The following is an 18,050-nucleotide window of genomic DNA, read 5'->3' as shown; positions in this document are numbered from 1 at the left end:
TGAAAACATTAGTATTATTACTTCAAATTGAAATAATATTTAACTTATAATCATAAAGACTTACTCTAGACTCTTCATCAACATTTGATATTAGAGGGGCTTGCCTGGTGGTCCACTGGCTAACCCTGTTCCCAATGCAGGGGACCCAGGTTCAATCCCTGCTCAGGGAACTAGATCCCACATGCCACAACTAAAGACCCAATAACCAAGTAAATAATATTAAAACAAACAATTGATATTAGAGGATTTTTTAAAAAAAGGCATTCCTCTTGAAAGTGAAACAAGGGACTGAACGCCATGTGTGAGTGATTTCTGCTCCAGGCCGTGTCTTCACGGTTGTCTACAGGATGCGCTCTTACAGGGCCAACTCCAGGTCAAAATCCCAGCTGTAACCCATCTCTAGCTGTATTACCTCTCTGGGTCTTGGTTTCCCCACTCAGAAGGTGGTGATGATATAAGTCTCACATATCTAGGACCACCCTCGTGGTCCAATGGTTGGGACTTTGCCTGCCAAGGCAGGGGGTGCAGGTTCCATCCCTGGTCAGGAAGCGAAGATCCCACATGGCTTATGGCCAAAAAAAAAATCAAAACATAAACAACAAGCAATATTGTAACAAATTCAATAATGACTTTAAAAATGGTCCACATTAACAAAAATCTTAAAAAAAAAAATCACTTATCTTGCAGGACAGTCATCAGAGATAAAGGCAAGGAAACATATTACTTGAATTGGTCTCTATCTTTCGTGTATGGTCTGTCTCCCCCAAGCACAATACAAGAGAACGGGGACTTGGTCTGCTGTACTCACTGCATCTGCAACTGTAACAACGCTGACAGCAGAGAGCACTCAGCAAATACTTGCTGAACAAATGAAGTACCTCCTGACACACACTAAATAGTCGTTTTTTTTCCCTGACGTCAGTCTCCAAGTTTTTGCCATCCTTTTGCTCTGTCCATCTTCTTTTTAGGCTCAAACACTTTTCCTTTGGCATAGGGCTCTGTTTCACCCAAACAGTATGAATAAATATCACAGCTACATCAGATCTGTGAAAAGGACCAGGTCTGTTAACTGATTATGAAATTAGGAGACACCACCAGAAACAAGAGCCTAACATTATATAGTAGAGAAACTTCCTGAGAGTGAGATTGTTTTCATTGGATCTGACTCGGAGAAGGAAATGGCAACCCACTCCAGTACTCTTGCCTGGAAAATCCCATGGACAGAGGAACCTGGTAGGCTACAGTCCATGGGCTCACAAGAGTCAGATCCGACAGAGCGACTTTTGTTAATTATTTTTTTGTACTGCCTTTATATTTATTTTTGAATTTTTATTTATTTATCTTGCTGCGCTGGGTCTTCATTGCTGCACTCGGGCTTTCTCTAGTTGCCGTGAGCAGGGGCTACTCTTCACTCTAGTGCACGGCTTCTCTTGTGGAGCACAGGCTTGAGGCACATGTGCTTTAGTAGTTGAGGGGCACGGGCTTTGTTGCTCCGAGGAATGTGGGATCTTCCTTGACCAGGTATTGAACTCATGTCCTCTGCACTGGCAAGCAGATTCTTAACCACTGGACCACCACAGAAGTCCTGGATCTAATTTTTTTTAATGATTCCTATAGCTGCAATTTTATGTTTTCATAAAATGGTTCCAAAAACACCCCAAATAATAGAGATGCTATGCTCCCCACTCTAATCTTTAATCCCACTTGGTTAAATAGAAGAACCTGGCAACCAAATTGCAGCTACTCCTGACACCCTTCCACAGAATGGTTTCTAGTCACTGAAAAAAGGCCAAGTGAAACTGGCAGTATTAAACATTTTAAAGAATTTTCTGCAGCCCAGCCATGTAGAAAGAGTTTTTTAAATTGATTTGCAAAATAATTATTGCTGAAACAAAACTGTAAATTCTTCCAGAACAGGGTTAGCTCATTTTCTCTAATCTCTAAATTGTACATTCACACCAACTCTGAACACTCCAAAGCCCATATTCTAGCAGATCTATTCCACAGGGTTAGAGAGAGTGGGCTCTTGCAGAGTGAGAAAATACTGACTTTGGGCCACTTCATGCCACATGCATCTTATTCTTGGTATGAATAAAGGTTCCCTTCCTAACATGAATCTTTCATATTTAAGTTCCTCCTACAGGTTAAGCATCATCTCAAATGCCATCAGTCCCTTTTAAAACCAGAAATAGTGACAATTTCACATAATCAGTGTGAGTGAATGTGCTTTGTTACCTGTCCACATGAACATCAAAAAAGATGAAGAGGTGTCCTATGGGATGCTTTCACAAGCATAGTTTCTACCTGGCCTTCACTAAAATTCTCCCAATCACAAGCCATTCTAATTATAACATTTCAAGGCAAAAGACTGCTTAGCCTTATTTCCCTAGAGCAGAAATCACCAAACTATTTGAGTATGAGGACATTTATACAAAGTGAAAAAGAACAAACAAAAGCCCTAGGAGATGACCAACCCATCTACCCCAAGCTGGTCTTGAAGGAAAACAAAAAACCAGGCCCTTCTTTCACGCAACTCCACAGAAATGATGCCTGGTCTATATTTATCATAACTAAAAGGTTAACATAAAAGTAGAAAGCTAATTAACTAGCATTCACCAAACACAAGTGTATACATGCTGTCATACGGCAGCATCCTAAGACAGAAAACATCATAAACGACACTCTAAACATCTACTCTACAAAACTAATGTTCAAAGCTCAAAAGTGAAGTCACTCAGTCGCGTCCAACTCTGTGACCCTGTGGAGTATAGCCTGCCAGGCTCTTCCATCCACGAGCTATACAATTTTTTTCTGTGTATGTTAGTATTTTTTAACTGGCCCACAAAGTATTTATTGCCGAAATCAAAGTTTAAATTCCTCTGGCAGGTCTATATACAGTAAGGAAAAAGGATTTGGGTTTTTTTTTCAATACTTAAAAATTTCCTTCATCTTGCCTCAAAAAATTTTAAATTATTATTTTTAAAAACGGGGACTTTCTTGCTGATTCAGTGGTTAAAACTCTGAGCGTCCATTGAAAGGGGGCACAGGTTCATCCCTGGTTGGGGAACGAAGGTTCTGCTTACATGAGGCACAGTCAGAAAACAACAATTTATTGCCTGCTTTTTTCTAAATGTTCATATTCCTCAATACCCTAGACATGACAATTTTATGAATAAATCAAATCACACATAAAAAATTCTACTGATTGTAAAAGCTGCTAGACAGTTTTTCATTTTCCACCAATTTTCATTTCCGTCTTAGAAATAAGTTTTTCCCACGAAGATTTTCATATACATAGAATTTTTCCACCTCTAACATTAAATGTACTTCATTATTTTTAAAAATGAGAAATCTGTATATTGACAGCACAAATAACTATTTACAGAAAAAATAGTCACACTAGAGAAAATTAGCTGTCGGATAACATTTTTTAATTAAAAAATTTTTAATTTTAAAACATGAGCTATAGTTTTACATCCAAGTCATAATTCACAAAAGCAAGTGCTTATACTATAAAAATATGATCAATGTTTTTGACAAAATACAAAAGAGGCTTCATTAAGATTGGAGCAATAAGATATACATGAAAAATACAGAAGTAAATGCCTCTATATAAAAATCTTGATTTAAAAAAATTTGATGAAGTTAAATGAGGTATCCAAAGATTCAATACCGTATTCAATTCAACACTGTAGAAATTTAAGTTTCTACTACAAGTAGAAGCTTATTAACATATACCAAGACTTTTCCCATTAAAATCTGAACATCTCTTTAATGAGCTTTCCTGTGGTTTTCTATAACTGTGGAACCTAACCAAACTCTCCCCAGATACATATCCACCTGTACAAAGAAAGTCGGTGACAAAGCAGGACCAGCTGCAGAATTTGCGGGGCCTGGTACCTGAAGAAAATGCAGGGCCTCCTGCTCAAAAGTATCAAGAATTTTAAGATGACAACAACGGAGCATTCAACCACTGGTGGGCAGTTCTGTCTGCAGATCACATTCCCATGAAGCCAGTGCTGGTGACAAGTATAGACAGAGGTCTGACCAAAGGTCCAGCCTGATATGATCCTAGAAAAGAACCCGGCGCATGACAGGTGTGCACTATGATTTGTCTGGAAATCCTAGTTCAGCTTCAAAAAACAAGAAACAACCCATAAAAGCAAAGGTCCACCTCATCTAGGCAGAAAACTAAACTAATTAAATTGGGATTCCCGGTAGCTCAGATGGTGAAGAATCTGCCTGCAGTGCAGGAGACCCGGGGTCCATCCCTGAGTCGGGAAGATCTCCTGGAGGAGGGAATGGCTACCCACAATTATCATGATGCTCTTACACATCTAGAACCTATTCCAAACCCTGACGGGGAACAGAGAAACAATATGAACTGAATGTATTTCACAGTGTTAACTAGAAAGCTAATTAAGTCAAGGCCAGATATTCTCAATACTGAAACCCAGAACATACCTCTTTGCCCAGCTTGACTATACTTTTCAAATAATGCTGAAGATATGGCAGCTGGTAAGCAGATCACACAGTGGCATCTCATTCAGAGATTCCCCTTCCCCAGCCCTGCAGGAGGGGACGGTCCCTGCAGAAGGTAAAATGAGTCATCTGATTTGACCAGACTGAGTCACCTCACATTTGGGTTTTTGCCCCCATATGCAGCGTGTTTCTCCTGGGACTCCTCTCAGGTCTCCTGTCTGCACAGTTCCCTTCCTTTCTAACTTCCTTGATCCTCCTTCACTCACTTCGTACATACAGGCCACCTGATCACTCCAGATTTTAAGAAAAAGGAGGAGGAGGTGAGACAAGTAACAGTGTGGCTTCACATAAAAGATGGTGCCTGAGTGAGAAGAGACTTTAGGAATTTTAAGGGGTTGGGGGAGAGGACTGTACAACCTTTCAAACAAACCTCAGCCTCTTGCCTTAACCAATAACAGACATCCTTCCATGCTTTTGGCATCATTACATGCAAAGGTCTTGTTTGGTGTCATAGGAGCACCAACCGAAATTCTAATCATGTACAACTCAGTCTTACTCTGGAAAAGAGAGATAATATGTTGCAGGAACCTACATACTCTGCCAGGGCACTACATAAAGCACTTTATGTATCCCTGCAATTAACAGTAAGAACACCACCATGGACAAGGATGCAGACCACCACTTTACAAGTGAGGAAACTAAGACTCTGAAAGCACCTCACCCTGGGTCATCCAGGTGGCTGGTTCACCTAAAACCCAGGTGCAGGTGACTCTGAACTACAACTCTGACAATAAGGTTGCTTTCCAGTACATACCTTAACCTAACTAATATGGCAAAAACAAAACAAAAAACTATCGCAACACAAGAAATGGGATTCAAGGAAAGACACCTTGCAGTCAATTCACGGACCCAGCAAATATTTGGGGGTACTCTGTGCCAAGCCTTGTGACAAGAGATGGATAAAGAACAGTGAAAAAGTGGTCCAGCGGTTAAGATACCATGATTCCACTGCAGGGGAAGTGGGTTCCATCCCTGTGGGGGAACTAAGATCTCACCTGCAATAAGGCAGGGGAAAAAAAAAGAACCCAAACCCCCAGCGAACAAGAATAATCGGGGCTAGGGCTTCCCTGGTGACTCAGTGGCAAAGGACCTGCCTGCCAGTGCAGGAGATGCAGGTCCAGTCCCTGACCCAGGAAGACCCCACATGCCACAGAAGAACTAAGGCCATATGCCGCAACTACCGAGACTGGGCTCTAGAGCCTGGGAGTCACAACGATTGAGCCCTGGAGGCCTTAGAGAAAGCCTGAGCTCCACAACAGAAGCCTACGCACCACAGCAGCACAACCAAAACTAAAATAAAATCATTTTAAAATAATTAGCTGTAATATGATTCAGTGTGCTCAAACTATGGTTTAAAATTTATACTTGGAACTCTTCAGGTCCTGAACACCTAGCTAGGAAAAAATATACAAACAAATCTACCTCTACACCTTGACTTCCTACCTCGGGGAAAGAAAGGAACAGAGTAACGAAGGAAAAATATTTACTGAACGAACAAAGGAATCAGTGACCATAATAGGGAACTGCTGTTGTTTAGTCACTAGTCATGTCTGACTCTCTGTGACCCCATGGACTGTGGCCCACCAGCCTACTCTGTCCATGGAACTGTCCAGGCAAGAATACTGGAGTGGGTTGCCATTTCCTGCTCAAGGGGATCTTCCTGACCCCGGGACTGAACCCACCTTTCCTGCATCTCCTGCACTGGCAGGCAGCTTCTCTACCACTGAGCCACCTGGGAAGTCCGTATCAGGGAGAGGTAAAACATAAAATTTAAAAGGACATGTTCCCTAAATATCTTCTTCCCACTTTTTAAACCCACGGCTTCCACAGTCTACGGACGGCTCCACAGTGTATCCCTGGAGCTGATGCCTCACTCCTGAACAATGTATTCTCTGCTCTCATTCTGTTTCATTGTGTCTTGAACCTACTTGGCAATGAAATGGGTCTAGCCAAGGTCACTAATGGACTCCATGTTGCCAAACCCCATCCTCAGGCTTTGTCTTCCTTTCATTTACTTTACTGCCATTTGACAGAGTGGAACCCTCCCCTCCATCATGAAACACTTTCTTCTCCTGGATGCCAGAACTCTAGGCTCTCTTGTCTTGGCTTCTACCTCAGTGGCTGTCCCCTGTCAGTTCTTAAATGCCGGAATGGCTCAAGGTTCAGTTCTCTGACCTCCTCTCCTCTCTCTCTATGCTCACTCCCTAGGTCATCTTTCCATTCTTGCAATTTAAAATACACTAACAGCTTCCTGATTGCAGTACCCAACCCCAACCTTCTTCCTGAACTGCAAGCCCAATATATATCCAACAACCTACTTAACATCTCCAGATGGATCAATAATAAGCAATATAACCAGAATACAATTAAAATGGATAGCTTAATTTCTCCCTCTAATCTCCTCTTTCTTTTTAATTTTTGGCCACATCTAGTAGCATGTGGGATCTTAGCTCCCCAACCAGGGATCAAACCAGTGTCCCCTACAGTAAAAGTTCACAGTCTTAACCACTGGACTGCCAGGGAAGTCCCTAATCTCCTATTTCAATGTTTCCCACCTCAGGATAAGACAATTCCTTCTTCCAAGCTGCAGAGACTATAACTCTGGGGATGACTGTCATAGAGACAGCTAGCTACCTCCTCCTATACATTCGGCCACCTTTGTATCTGGCTGTGGCCAAGTGACTAAGTTCTGATCAAGGAGATGTAAACAATGACAGGTGACACCTCTGATCATGCCCTTGATGGACAAAAACATGCCCTCCCCTTTAGTTCCTTCCTGAAGACTGGAATGCAGATATGCATGCAGGCGCTGGAGCAGCCGTCTTGATTACAAACTAGATGGCCTCTTACAGAGGATGACAGCACTAAACAGAATGTGTCTGGCTCCCTAGAAGTCAAGGAATTACTAAACCAGTTCTCAACCACCTTCCCAGATTTCTACTTGGAAAAAAAAATTAGCTTCTATCGTATTTACACCATGATTATTTTGGATCTCTCTGCTGCAGCAGCCAAACCAGTATCCTAAGTAACGCACAGAATTTGGAACCTGGAAGCAATCAACCTAGATAGGATATAAATATGTGGCAATGACTTAGAGCTCAACATGGGCACAGATATTGCAGAATGGAAAGTTTGTAACCCTTGTTAGGCCACAATAAAATGTTTGGTAAAACCTGTGACACCTCAGAAAATACCCTGCATGTCTACCTGGACAGTAATTCTAGGGGAACTGGTTGAACAATTCAGAGTTTGGTGCCTACTGGCCTCCTGCCAATTTAAGCAAGAAGTCCCGCAAGAACAAGTCATACTCAAGCTGCAGCTTGCCGATTTGCACACAGAGATAAAAGGGAAGACAGGTCTGCCTAAGTCACGGCCACAGTCTAGTCTAAGTTTGCTCAGTATGGTAATTTGGAGACCAAGTAGGACTGAAGAAGTCAACTCCTAAAGGAAACAAGCTGGAGACACTATTCAGCCCCAGGAAGGGGATATTCTCCATGACCTGGCCCCAGAGGAAAACAGACACTGAAAAGCTACCACGGAGGGCCGGGACAGGGCAGTTCCTCCAAGAAAGCACAGTGCGTGCATGCTTCAGTTCTCTTTGCAACCCTGTGGACTGTAGCCAGGGCTGCCAAGTGGACTGCAACAGGAACACCCACAGCTGCCAAGGCAGGGAGCCTCCACACCTCGGCCTGGCAGGAGCTGACGATACCCATGGACCAGCGGGAGATGTGTACTCCCCATTCTTCCCTTTGCCAAAGGGGACTTATTTCCATGCTTCTATCCAACTCCACCACAGCACATGGGGGTGGGGAGCAGAGAGCGGAGAGCAGCTGATAACTTGCATTTTAATCTAAAGGTTTTTGGACTGTGTAACACCCGGAGATTCTGGAGGCTGATAGAGGGAAGGCATGGAGTGTGTTTTATATCTCGGAAGAAGGGTTTACACAGTAATGCCTTGACAGTACCCCTTCCCACGTGACAGAACTTCTAGATAAGCACATGGCTAACCCAGCAAGAACTGCAGTTCTCAGCCTCCCTGCTAGGAGCCGTGGCCATGTGACTTAGGTTCTGGCCAATGGGAAGCGAGCAGAAGTGACTGGTGCAACTTCCAAGCTGTGCCATTAAAGAGGAGCATGATGGGACTTCCCTGGTGGTCCAGGGGCTGAGACTGCATGCTGCTCCTAATGCTTAATCCCTGGTTGGGGAACTAAGATCCCACATGCTGTACAGTCAAGAAAAAAAAAAAGAGGAACATGATTTCTCCTTCCCCTCTCCTCTCTTCCCTCTGGCTACAGTACAGACAGACGTGGACCAAAGATGGAAGCCATATGTTAGGAGACTTGGAACAACTGGACAGAAGGCGCCTACCACAGTGGCCCCAGTCTCCCACCCAGACTTCTATTTAGAGAGAAATAACCATCTAGCTGGTGTAAGCAGCTGCTATTTCATGTCGCTCTGTTATATCAATCCACTTGATGACATCTCAACTCAAATGGCCATACTTGACTCCACTCTTTCACACGTCACATCCATCCCATTACCCAATCCTACTGGCTCTACCCACAAAATATCTGACCATTCTTGTTCTGACCTTTTCTCACCTTCTCCACCACTGACCCTGGTCCTGGGACTCCTGTGCGGGCCTCCTGACCTTTCTTCTCCACCTTCACTCTTTCCCCCTTCATCTTTTCTCCTCACAGAAGCCTCTAAAATGATTCTCTTAAAACAGAAATCAAAATGTAAGCCCCATGAAGGCAGGGATTTCTGGATATATTGCTCATTCCTATAGCCTCATGATCTAGAAGAAAGCTGGGCATATATGATGTATCATCATATACAAAATGTCACTGACTGTAAACTCAACATTATTTTTTGCATTACCAAGGGGGTTAAAAAAAAAAACCCGCTACCTATTAAATCACAACAAAATATCTTAACAGACCAGACCAAAGTAGTAATCAGTTGTATCAGCCTTTCATTACTTTGAAGTTTCTGAAAAGGTGATGTATCTCTGATCTTCAAATGCATTGCTTGGATGTGAAAGGCAATCCTGCTAACTGTATGTGCTTTGTGCTAAGTCACTTCAGTCATATCCGACTCTTTGCGACCCCATGGACTGTACAACCAACCAGGGTCCTCTGTCTGTGGGATTCTCCAGGCAAGAATATCAGAGTGCGTTGCCATTTCCTCCTTCAGGGGATCTTCCCAACACAAGGATCAAACCCTTGTCTCCCACAGCTTCTGCACTGCAGGTGGATTCTTTACCACTGAGCCACTGGGGAAGCCCTCTACCTGTATGTTCAATTTCAAAATGTGACACAGTTTCAGAGACTTGTGGATTTCTGCCTTTCTATGGCTCCCTAATGCACTTGGTTGTTGCTTGGCAATAAAATATGAACTTGGCATTTCCCTGGTGGTCCAGTGGTCCCTGCCTGCCAACACAGGGGCCTCAGGTTCCATCCCTGGTGAAGGAACTAAGATCCCACACGTCATGGAGCAATTAAGACTGCACGTACATGGCTACTGAACCCTCAAACTCTGGAACCCACATATCACAACTAGACAAGCCCCAGGGCCCCAACAAAGAACCCATAGAAGCCAAAATTAAAAACAAAATATGAAATCGTGGTCATTCTTTCAACCATTTTCTTTACTAATATGGAGTTGAGACCACCCCTCCCACTGCCATTTTCATTTCTCTTTTTCATACAAAGTAACATTTGCTTTCACTGCTGACCAAAGTATAATTTAGGGGAACGTATTTAACATGGCGGGCTTCCCAGGTATCCACCAGCAATGCAGGACACCTCAGGAAGATCCCCTGGAGGAGGAAATGGCACCTCACTCCAGTATTCTTGCCAGAGAAATCCCAGGGACAGAGGAGCCGGATGGGTTACAGTCCATGAGATCACAATAGAATCAGACACAACTGAGTGACTGAACACACGTGCATTTAACATGGCAACTAAATTGATCATGCATAATGCTCAAGTGAAGGCCAACAACATGAACAGGTATAACCAGGTTTGCACATAAATAGGAAATGACAACTGTGTCACAACTGCCACCTGGTCAGCCGCGATTACACCAAGAAGCATCCCAAGCTCAACGATTCGAAAAGGTAAAGGAAAAAAAGGGGGGTGGGGAGCATCTCAGAACTGACTAAAACTGGTGGCGCTAGTGGTAAAGGACCCTCCTTCAATGCAGAAGACTTAAGAGATGTGAGTTCAATCCCTGGGTCAGGAAGATCCCCTGGAGAGGGAAATGGCAACTCACTTCAGTAATCTTGCCTGGAGAATCTCATGGACAGAGGAGCCACAGGGTCACAAAGAGTCGGACACAACTGAAGCGACTTAGCACAGCAGCACGGCACGGGGAGCGTCTTAGGACTGACTGAAACCCAGTTAGAACTCAGTAAAGGTTTCTCTAGTAAATGAATGACTTCACCTCCTGCCACTGTGTCCTTGCTCATCTCCTACCACACTTGACTCCCATGGTGTTCCTGAAGCAGCAGGGGACGTGCCCCTGGTTTCTGCTGTCCCCTATTCTTTCGAACACTCTTCCCCCCAGATGGCTCCGTCATCTTTTAAATTTTTTTCCAGAAGTCACCTCCCAAAATTGCACACATTTCTCTTATCCTTACTGCTCTCCATCCCTTTATAGCCTATTTTATCTTTCTCCATGGTACCATCACCATATGACATCTTTTTAAAATATTTATTTCTTTATTTTTGGCTGCACTGGGTCTTTGCTGATGCAAGCAGGCTTTTCTCTAGTTGCAATGTGAGCAGTTCTCTTGTGGAGCACAAGCTCTAGGGTACACAGGCTTCAGCAGTTGGGGCTCACAGGCTTAGCTGCTCCAAGGCATGTGGGATCTGGCTGGACCAAGGATCGAACTGGTGTCCCTTGCACAGCAAGGAGGATTCTTAACCACTGGACCAGCAGGGAAGCCCACCAAATGACACCTTATGTGGATATTTATCACGTCTCCTCCCACCAGAAAGAAACCCCATACCAGCAAGTCTCACGTGGTGTCTGACATGTAGCAAGTAAACAGCAAATATCATTGAAGGATCTGCTACAAGAAGCTGTCTCCACCTAGACACACCCCAAGTACCATCTCAGAAAATGCTCTGTGCACAAAGCAAAGGCCTGAAGATCCAAGGACCCCCTCATCAGAAATCTTGTCGTCGTTTCCCCCTAAAACAGGAGAAGGCTACTTGAAGAGCTCCACTCTTAACGATAACAAAGGGTTACTGCTTCCAGTTTCCATCTCAAAAGGGAAAATAAAAATGCCGTAACCATTACAACTTGCTCAGATTATTCTTTTGGAGGAAGTTTAGTAATGGGATTAAGAACTCTGGAATCTGACTCTGGATTAGAACCCAGGTTCTACCACTTCCTAGTTGTGCACTTTTTGGTAAACTGCTTAATCGCTATCAGCCTCAATTTTCTTATCTGTAAAAAGGGGATAAGAATACCAACTTTATTGAGCAATTTAAGTGCTTAGCACATATTAAGAATTCATAAATATCTGCTAATATCATTACCATTCTCTGTCTCTTAGCTAAAATGAACCAAAAAGAGTTGAGAAAGAGTCTGGAGAGGTAACATTCCACGCTCCTACCAGGCTTCAAAAGAATCTTGGTTATAAAGTGAGGGCCAGCAATTATCTACTGGGGAAAAAAGTGAGCTTAGGTCATGAGGCCTGTTACAAAGAAATGGTCAGAAATGGTGATGCTAGAGTAGAAAGGCCAAGGATAGGGGCCTCTATGTTGGGTCATCTTTCAGTGACCCAAACAAGTATCTTCTTTCTCCACAATCTGCTCCTTGTCTAGAATTTCTTCTCTCTCCTCCAATCCATCCTTCTCTCAAACTAGAAATCAAGGGGTTATCATTTTCTTTCCTCCCCTGCCTCCACCTCCTTCACATCAACCTGAGCATCAGAAGTGGCTTAACTTAGATCCTCAATATCTCTCCTGTCTGCTCTCCCCCATTCCCACTGCCAAGGCCTTTGGACTCCATTGCTTGGCTCCTCAATAGCAATAGCAATTTCTGAATGCATCTCCCAGCCTGCAGCCACCTTCTTTCCACCTACCTTCGACACCTTGCCAGTCATCTAATCCCTTAAAACCCCTCAAAGGCTTGTTACAGTCTTACTGAGAAAGTTTAAACGCCTGAGCATTTCTGAATACTGTCTGAGATCTGGTGCCTGTCTGCCTGTAGCGACTCCCCCACAAATCCTATCTCCAGGCCCACTACTTGCAGTTTCCTGAGCTCCCCAGTTTCACAGTCCATTCCAAGAGCCCTTTGCCTGACAACTACTGCTCAGTATAAAGACCAGTTTTCCTTTTTTTTTTGGGGGGGGGCCCCCCCCCTCATGAGTCATCCGGGTTCCTAGTTCCCCAACCAGGGATCAAATCTGTGCCCTCTGTGGTGGGAGGGCAGAGTCTTAACCACTGGAACACCAGGGAAGTCCCCAAGCATCACTTTTTCTTGAAAGTCTTCACTAAGATGCTATCCCACCAGGGTTCCCTTCTTGATTTTCTTACGAGTCTTACTGTGCACATGTCCAAAATAACTCTTAGCACCCTGTATTGTAATTGCTAGACTCCTAGCTAGCCCTACCCATTCCCCAATCCCATAATAATTTCTTTAAGAAAAAGACTGTTTCTCTTAACCTACCTAATACATTGTTGGGGATGTACAGCATCTTTTTAAGAAACAAGTTGTTGAGTGAATGATTATTGGAGGAGTGTGATGAGAGTCAGCAGCAAAAAGACTATAAACTTGATAACATCATGAATGAATTCATGAAGAACAACACTTTTACAGAAAAGTTATGCAGATCAAGCATGTTAGTAGGATATTTATAGAGAAGCTGTGGTGAATTTATTGCCAGTTGTTAGGCAGTAAAATACAGTAAAAAGAGCTTTTAGATCAGGAACCCTGGGTATGAACTCCAATTCTGCCACTTCTAAGCCAGGGCACTATGAACTTAACCTAAATCTCAGTTGCTTCACCTATAAAACAAGGAAATTTGAAGGACCTGCTGAACTGCTCTGTTTTATCAAATGAAACAATGGTTGTAAAGTGACTGGCACAGAGCAGGCTTCTAAGACTGTTAATAAATATCGGTCCCCTTCCACCGAAAAAAACTGCTAAAATATCCAAGGTCACACATTCTGCATTTGGGAAGGAAGACAACTTCTAAAACCTTTACCACACCCTGAATCCCAGCCAGCCCTCTTGAAGATGAACTAGGTCATAAAGATTTTGCCAAAAAAAACCAAAAACAAAGCAAAGCACATCATTTCCATGAAAACACATCATCACCACAGTTGCAAACAGTTTAAAATACCTGCTCTAATCACAGCATTATTTTGATATTAAAACAAATAAACAAACATGAGCAGGGTACAGAATGAATGCACTGTAAATAATAACGCCTTGAAATGCGGTTCCTGGAGAGAATAAACTTAGTCATGGATCTGCTCTATAGAGCAAAGGACTCATTGTAATGTGCTATAGAAACAGTAATGAAGTTAAAGAAATACTCAGAGAGCACAAGAAAGGAAAAGTACAAGAATTCAAGGTGATCAATGAGAGGGACTAAAAAGTAGCCATAATGTCCAATCTTCTAAAGCTACTAGCCTGGCGATGATGATGATGATGATGATGATGATGATGATGATGATGATGATGATTTAGTAGCCAAGTCCTGTCTGACTCTTGCGACTCCAAGGACTAGAGCCCACCGGGCTCCTCTGTCCATGGAATTCTCCAGGCAACAATACTGGAATGGGTTGCCATTTCCTTCTCCAGGGGATCTTCCCGACCCAGGAATCAAACCTAGGTCTCCTGCACTGCAGGCAGATTCTTATCCGACTGAGCTACAAGGGAAACCCTAGCCTGGTTATAGCAGCCTCTATTTTTCATGAATTACATTCTCATCTATTTCCATTTTGCTAAAATATAAAATCCTGTCTTACCTGATTCCCTAATTTAGATTGAAAGGTTACTGTGTTGACTGTTTTACACCCTGAGATGCATGTTTGAATTTTCAACAACATAAATGTATTATCTAACCAAATCAATGTCGCCTACCACACCTATGACACAAGTTTCCACCAACAGAGTAACAATAAGGCAAAAGCTTCAGAAATATCTCTGTTAAGAACTGTTCACCTAATCCCAGAATTAAAGGAAATGGATTTTTTTTTAAAAATTAAACTTTTTTCCCAAAAAAGATTTGTTCTAGATTCTGTTGAGAGTAAAATTACTGAACTGTCCCTTTGTGGTCAGGCCAACTAATTTGTTGAACATAATTTTATACTGATCTTGTATTAGTGAATTAAAATTTTCATATTTAATATTCTGTTGACCTTGAAAAACGTCTATCTCCTCCACAATGATTATATTTGTTCCTTATATGGTCAAAAAACTTAATACCTTCCCTCAAGGACTGGGTAAAGTGAAAAGCTGCAGTTCAGATTATACAGCTCTTTAACTGGTTTGTATGCTTTAATGGTTTGAAAACAATTTCTTGGTGAAAACTCAAGAATGTAAAAACTTCTAAACCAGGAACTATTTAGAGAATGTCAAGAAAAATGTAATTTCTACTACTTAAAAACTCTTGGCCTTAAGAGAAATGATCCATGAGGATTAATATTTTTTTAAGGAGGGGGGGTGCACTTTTAAAAAAACTACACAAAACGGAGTGCCTGTAAGAGGATCTCTTGATAGTTCCTACACGAAAGAAGCTGTTCAATTTTTTCTAATTTAAGATTAGATTACTGATGCATTTAGAAAACAAAGTCAGTAACACAGAATGGGTAATCCTGACTTTCTAAACAGCCAGGTATCAAAGCAACAAAATTATTTGCTTCCTTTCCTACCTGACCCTTAGCCCACCACTCGCCTGCCTCACTCTGGAGAATTTTAGTCGCCAGGTAAACATATTGACTACTCTGTAGCAAAAACTGAAGCATGGACGTTTTACAGTACAACCAACCTGACAACTGCTTTCCTAATACTGTACGGACAGAAGTTTTACAAGAACCAGTGGAAGAAATGGTAGGTGGAAGGGGTCCTGAAAGAGAAACTCAATTTGTTTTTTTTTTTAAAGAGGTGGGGGGGAGTCAACAGAATCACAGGAAATTCCCTGTACCCTAAATGCCAGTTTTTAAGATTATTATTAAATAATCTAGAAAACATCCAGAAAGGGATCTGTAAGAATCCTTTCAGAAATGATAATAGGAGAAATTTTCAAAGTTATTTGCTTCCACTTGCTTCCTGCTCAGTGTCTGCTACAGCAAAACACTAGTTTCAAAGGGACAAAAACTAGAAAAAATCACGCTGTAAGAGAAGTAGGCCAGAAGCCATTACTGGTCTGTTAAACTGCTAAATTTTAACTGTAATTCACTAAGCTATTAAGAAGATACACATTTTATTAAATAACAAAGAATCTGTTTGTAGGCCACCCCCAAACACACACGTAATGTTTAATCAATTTATACAATGAAGTGTCCACACATACTCGGGATTTCAAATCCATTTAAAAACATACACCCATACATTCTGATTCCACCCAAAATTATTCTTTCAATCTCTGCAGTAAGGCGCGCGCGCGCACACGTACATGCGCGCGCGGGCGCGTACACACACACACACACACACAACTTGATGTAAATCTAACCCTTCTAGCTTAAATACCCTGAAAAAAAGAATAAAAACCTCAGTATATTCTCCTCTTCTTTAGACTCGAAAAGAGGCAAATGGAATACAGGATGCAAAAAGAAGGCAAAGAAATGTAAGAGAATACAATCGGAGACCCTCTTAAGGACTCATTTTATTCTTAGATGTCATCTCCATTGCTGACCAAAGGCCAGGCACCACTGGCGCAGTATCATGCCTACCCAAAGCGCCAAAGAGTTGCCAACTAATCTCCCAAGGTGTCCCCCAACCTCCTCACCTCATCAGCGCTCAGCTCCTCCATCGCTTTCCTCTTAATGGTGAAAGGCGTTAGGGAGAGATCTTCCGTTCTTTGAGACCAGGGCGGGAGGAGAGTGGTAGGTGTCTATCGGGCTGTCTGGTCCCCCGAATGGGGGAGGTTTCAGAATTGCATAGTCAGAGGTTAAAAAATAAGAACACGAGAGGCACTGAAATGCCTTGGCGTCGGTCACTCCAATCGCCCCAGAGATTCCTACAGCTGCTGCCGCCTCCAGCAGCCTCCTTTGACCGCCACTGCTGCTGCTACAGGGTTTATCTTAAGGCGCCACTTATTTACCCTCTGCTTCCCAGGTTACCCAGACTAAGGAGCTCGGTCTCCAGTTCGCCTCGTGCCCGGAGCCTGCTGGGTCTTCGTGGTGGTGGCGCGGCAGCTGCGCTTCCTCAGCAGATCCTGCTCTCCTTCCTACCCTTTGACCCTGGCGGGAAGTGTTCGACTGCAGAGTGGGTGCCCCAAGGTAAGGCGACCCCACAGCCGCCCAGGCAGAGCCCAGCACTGAGGAGGGAAGCTCCTCCCCTCCCAAAGCAGGCCGGCCACGCCCCTCCTCCACGGCGGAGCTTGGGCAGGGGGGAGGGGGAGGACCGGACTCTCAAAGCTTTCGCTGGTAGAGTAAATCCGCCTACCCCTCCACCCCTACTCTTACCCCTCGCCCCACCAAGTATTATTCATCAAAACAACAGGGCGGCCATCTTTGAAAGGGATCACGTGACCTCTCCAGAGAGGCGGGGCTTCTGGCCCTAGCATGTGGCAGCCAATGGGCCGCGGGCGTCGCACCGCCTATTTCCTCTCGCCTGCGTCTCCTCCCGCCTCCACCCCACCTTCTCCCCCGCAGCAGCGCGGGGCAGAGGGAGGGGCGAGTGGGGCCGCGGGCGGGCCGGCGGAGCGCCGAGGGGGCGGGGCGGCGTGGTGCCATGGCGACGGCGCGGGCGGGGGCGCGGCAGGCCGGGCCCAGGTAGATTGCCGGGACCGCCACGCGGGCGGGCGATGGCGGAGGCTGCGGGGCTGGGTGGCTGCACCAACGACGGGAAGATTGGCCAGAAGGGGACGCCTTCCGGCGGCCCCGGCCCGCAGCGGCTCCTCAGTTTCCAGGTTCTTCCCTTTAGCGACTCACAAACGCCTGGACTATACACGATGCTGCCCAAACGAAATAAAAGAAAACGAAAAATGTCTGCTTTCTGGGGCGAGCGTTCACTATCACCCTAACCGCTCACATTTTGAAAAACTTCAACGTAGACTCTTACACCTTCCCAGAGAAAGCCCATTTAGAAGAAAACTGTAACACAAATAGTTCATTTTGCTTTGTCCTTTTAGAGAGTTTCAGATTTTTTAATAAAAAGATGTGTTCCAAAGTGATGGCAAATTTGAAAGTTTAAATCAGTTTGAGACCAAGAAAATTTGAAGTGCATATACGAGGCAGACTTGTGGAGCCAAGAAAAGGAAACCATTGTCCTTACCTGAACAAGAATGCAAAATTTTTTAATTGAAATAAATGTAATTA

General features: G+C 43.7%; 1 protein-coding gene across 2 annotated transcripts in view; it reads right to left on the bottom strand.

Annotated features, from left to right (window-relative positions):
- UBE4B (ubiquitination factor E4B) overlaps window positions 1–17,261 on the bottom strand; it is a 122,717-nt gene extending 105,456 nt beyond the window's left edge. For both annotated transcript variants that reach the window (XM_040263387.1, XM_040263388.1), the window contains exon 1: window positions 16,517–17,261. In XM_040263387.1, coding sequence (XP_040119321.1) covers window positions 16,517–16,540 — 24 coding nt within the window. In that variant the 5' untranslated portion in view covers window positions 16,541–17,261. The remainder of the gene's footprint in view (window positions 1–16,516) is intronic.
- Between the last annotated feature and the right edge of the window lie 789 nt (window positions 17,262–18,050).

This window comes from Oryx dammah, unplaced genomic scaffold, assembly GCF_014754425.2.
Source record: "Oryx dammah isolate SB20612 unplaced genomic scaffold, SCBI_Odam_1.1 HiC_scaffold_21, whole genome shotgun sequence".
NCBI classification, from domain to species: Eukaryota; Metazoa; Chordata; class Mammalia; order Artiodactyla; family Bovidae; genus Oryx; species Oryx dammah.
This window is presented reverse-complemented; position numbering and strand designations above follow the sequence as displayed.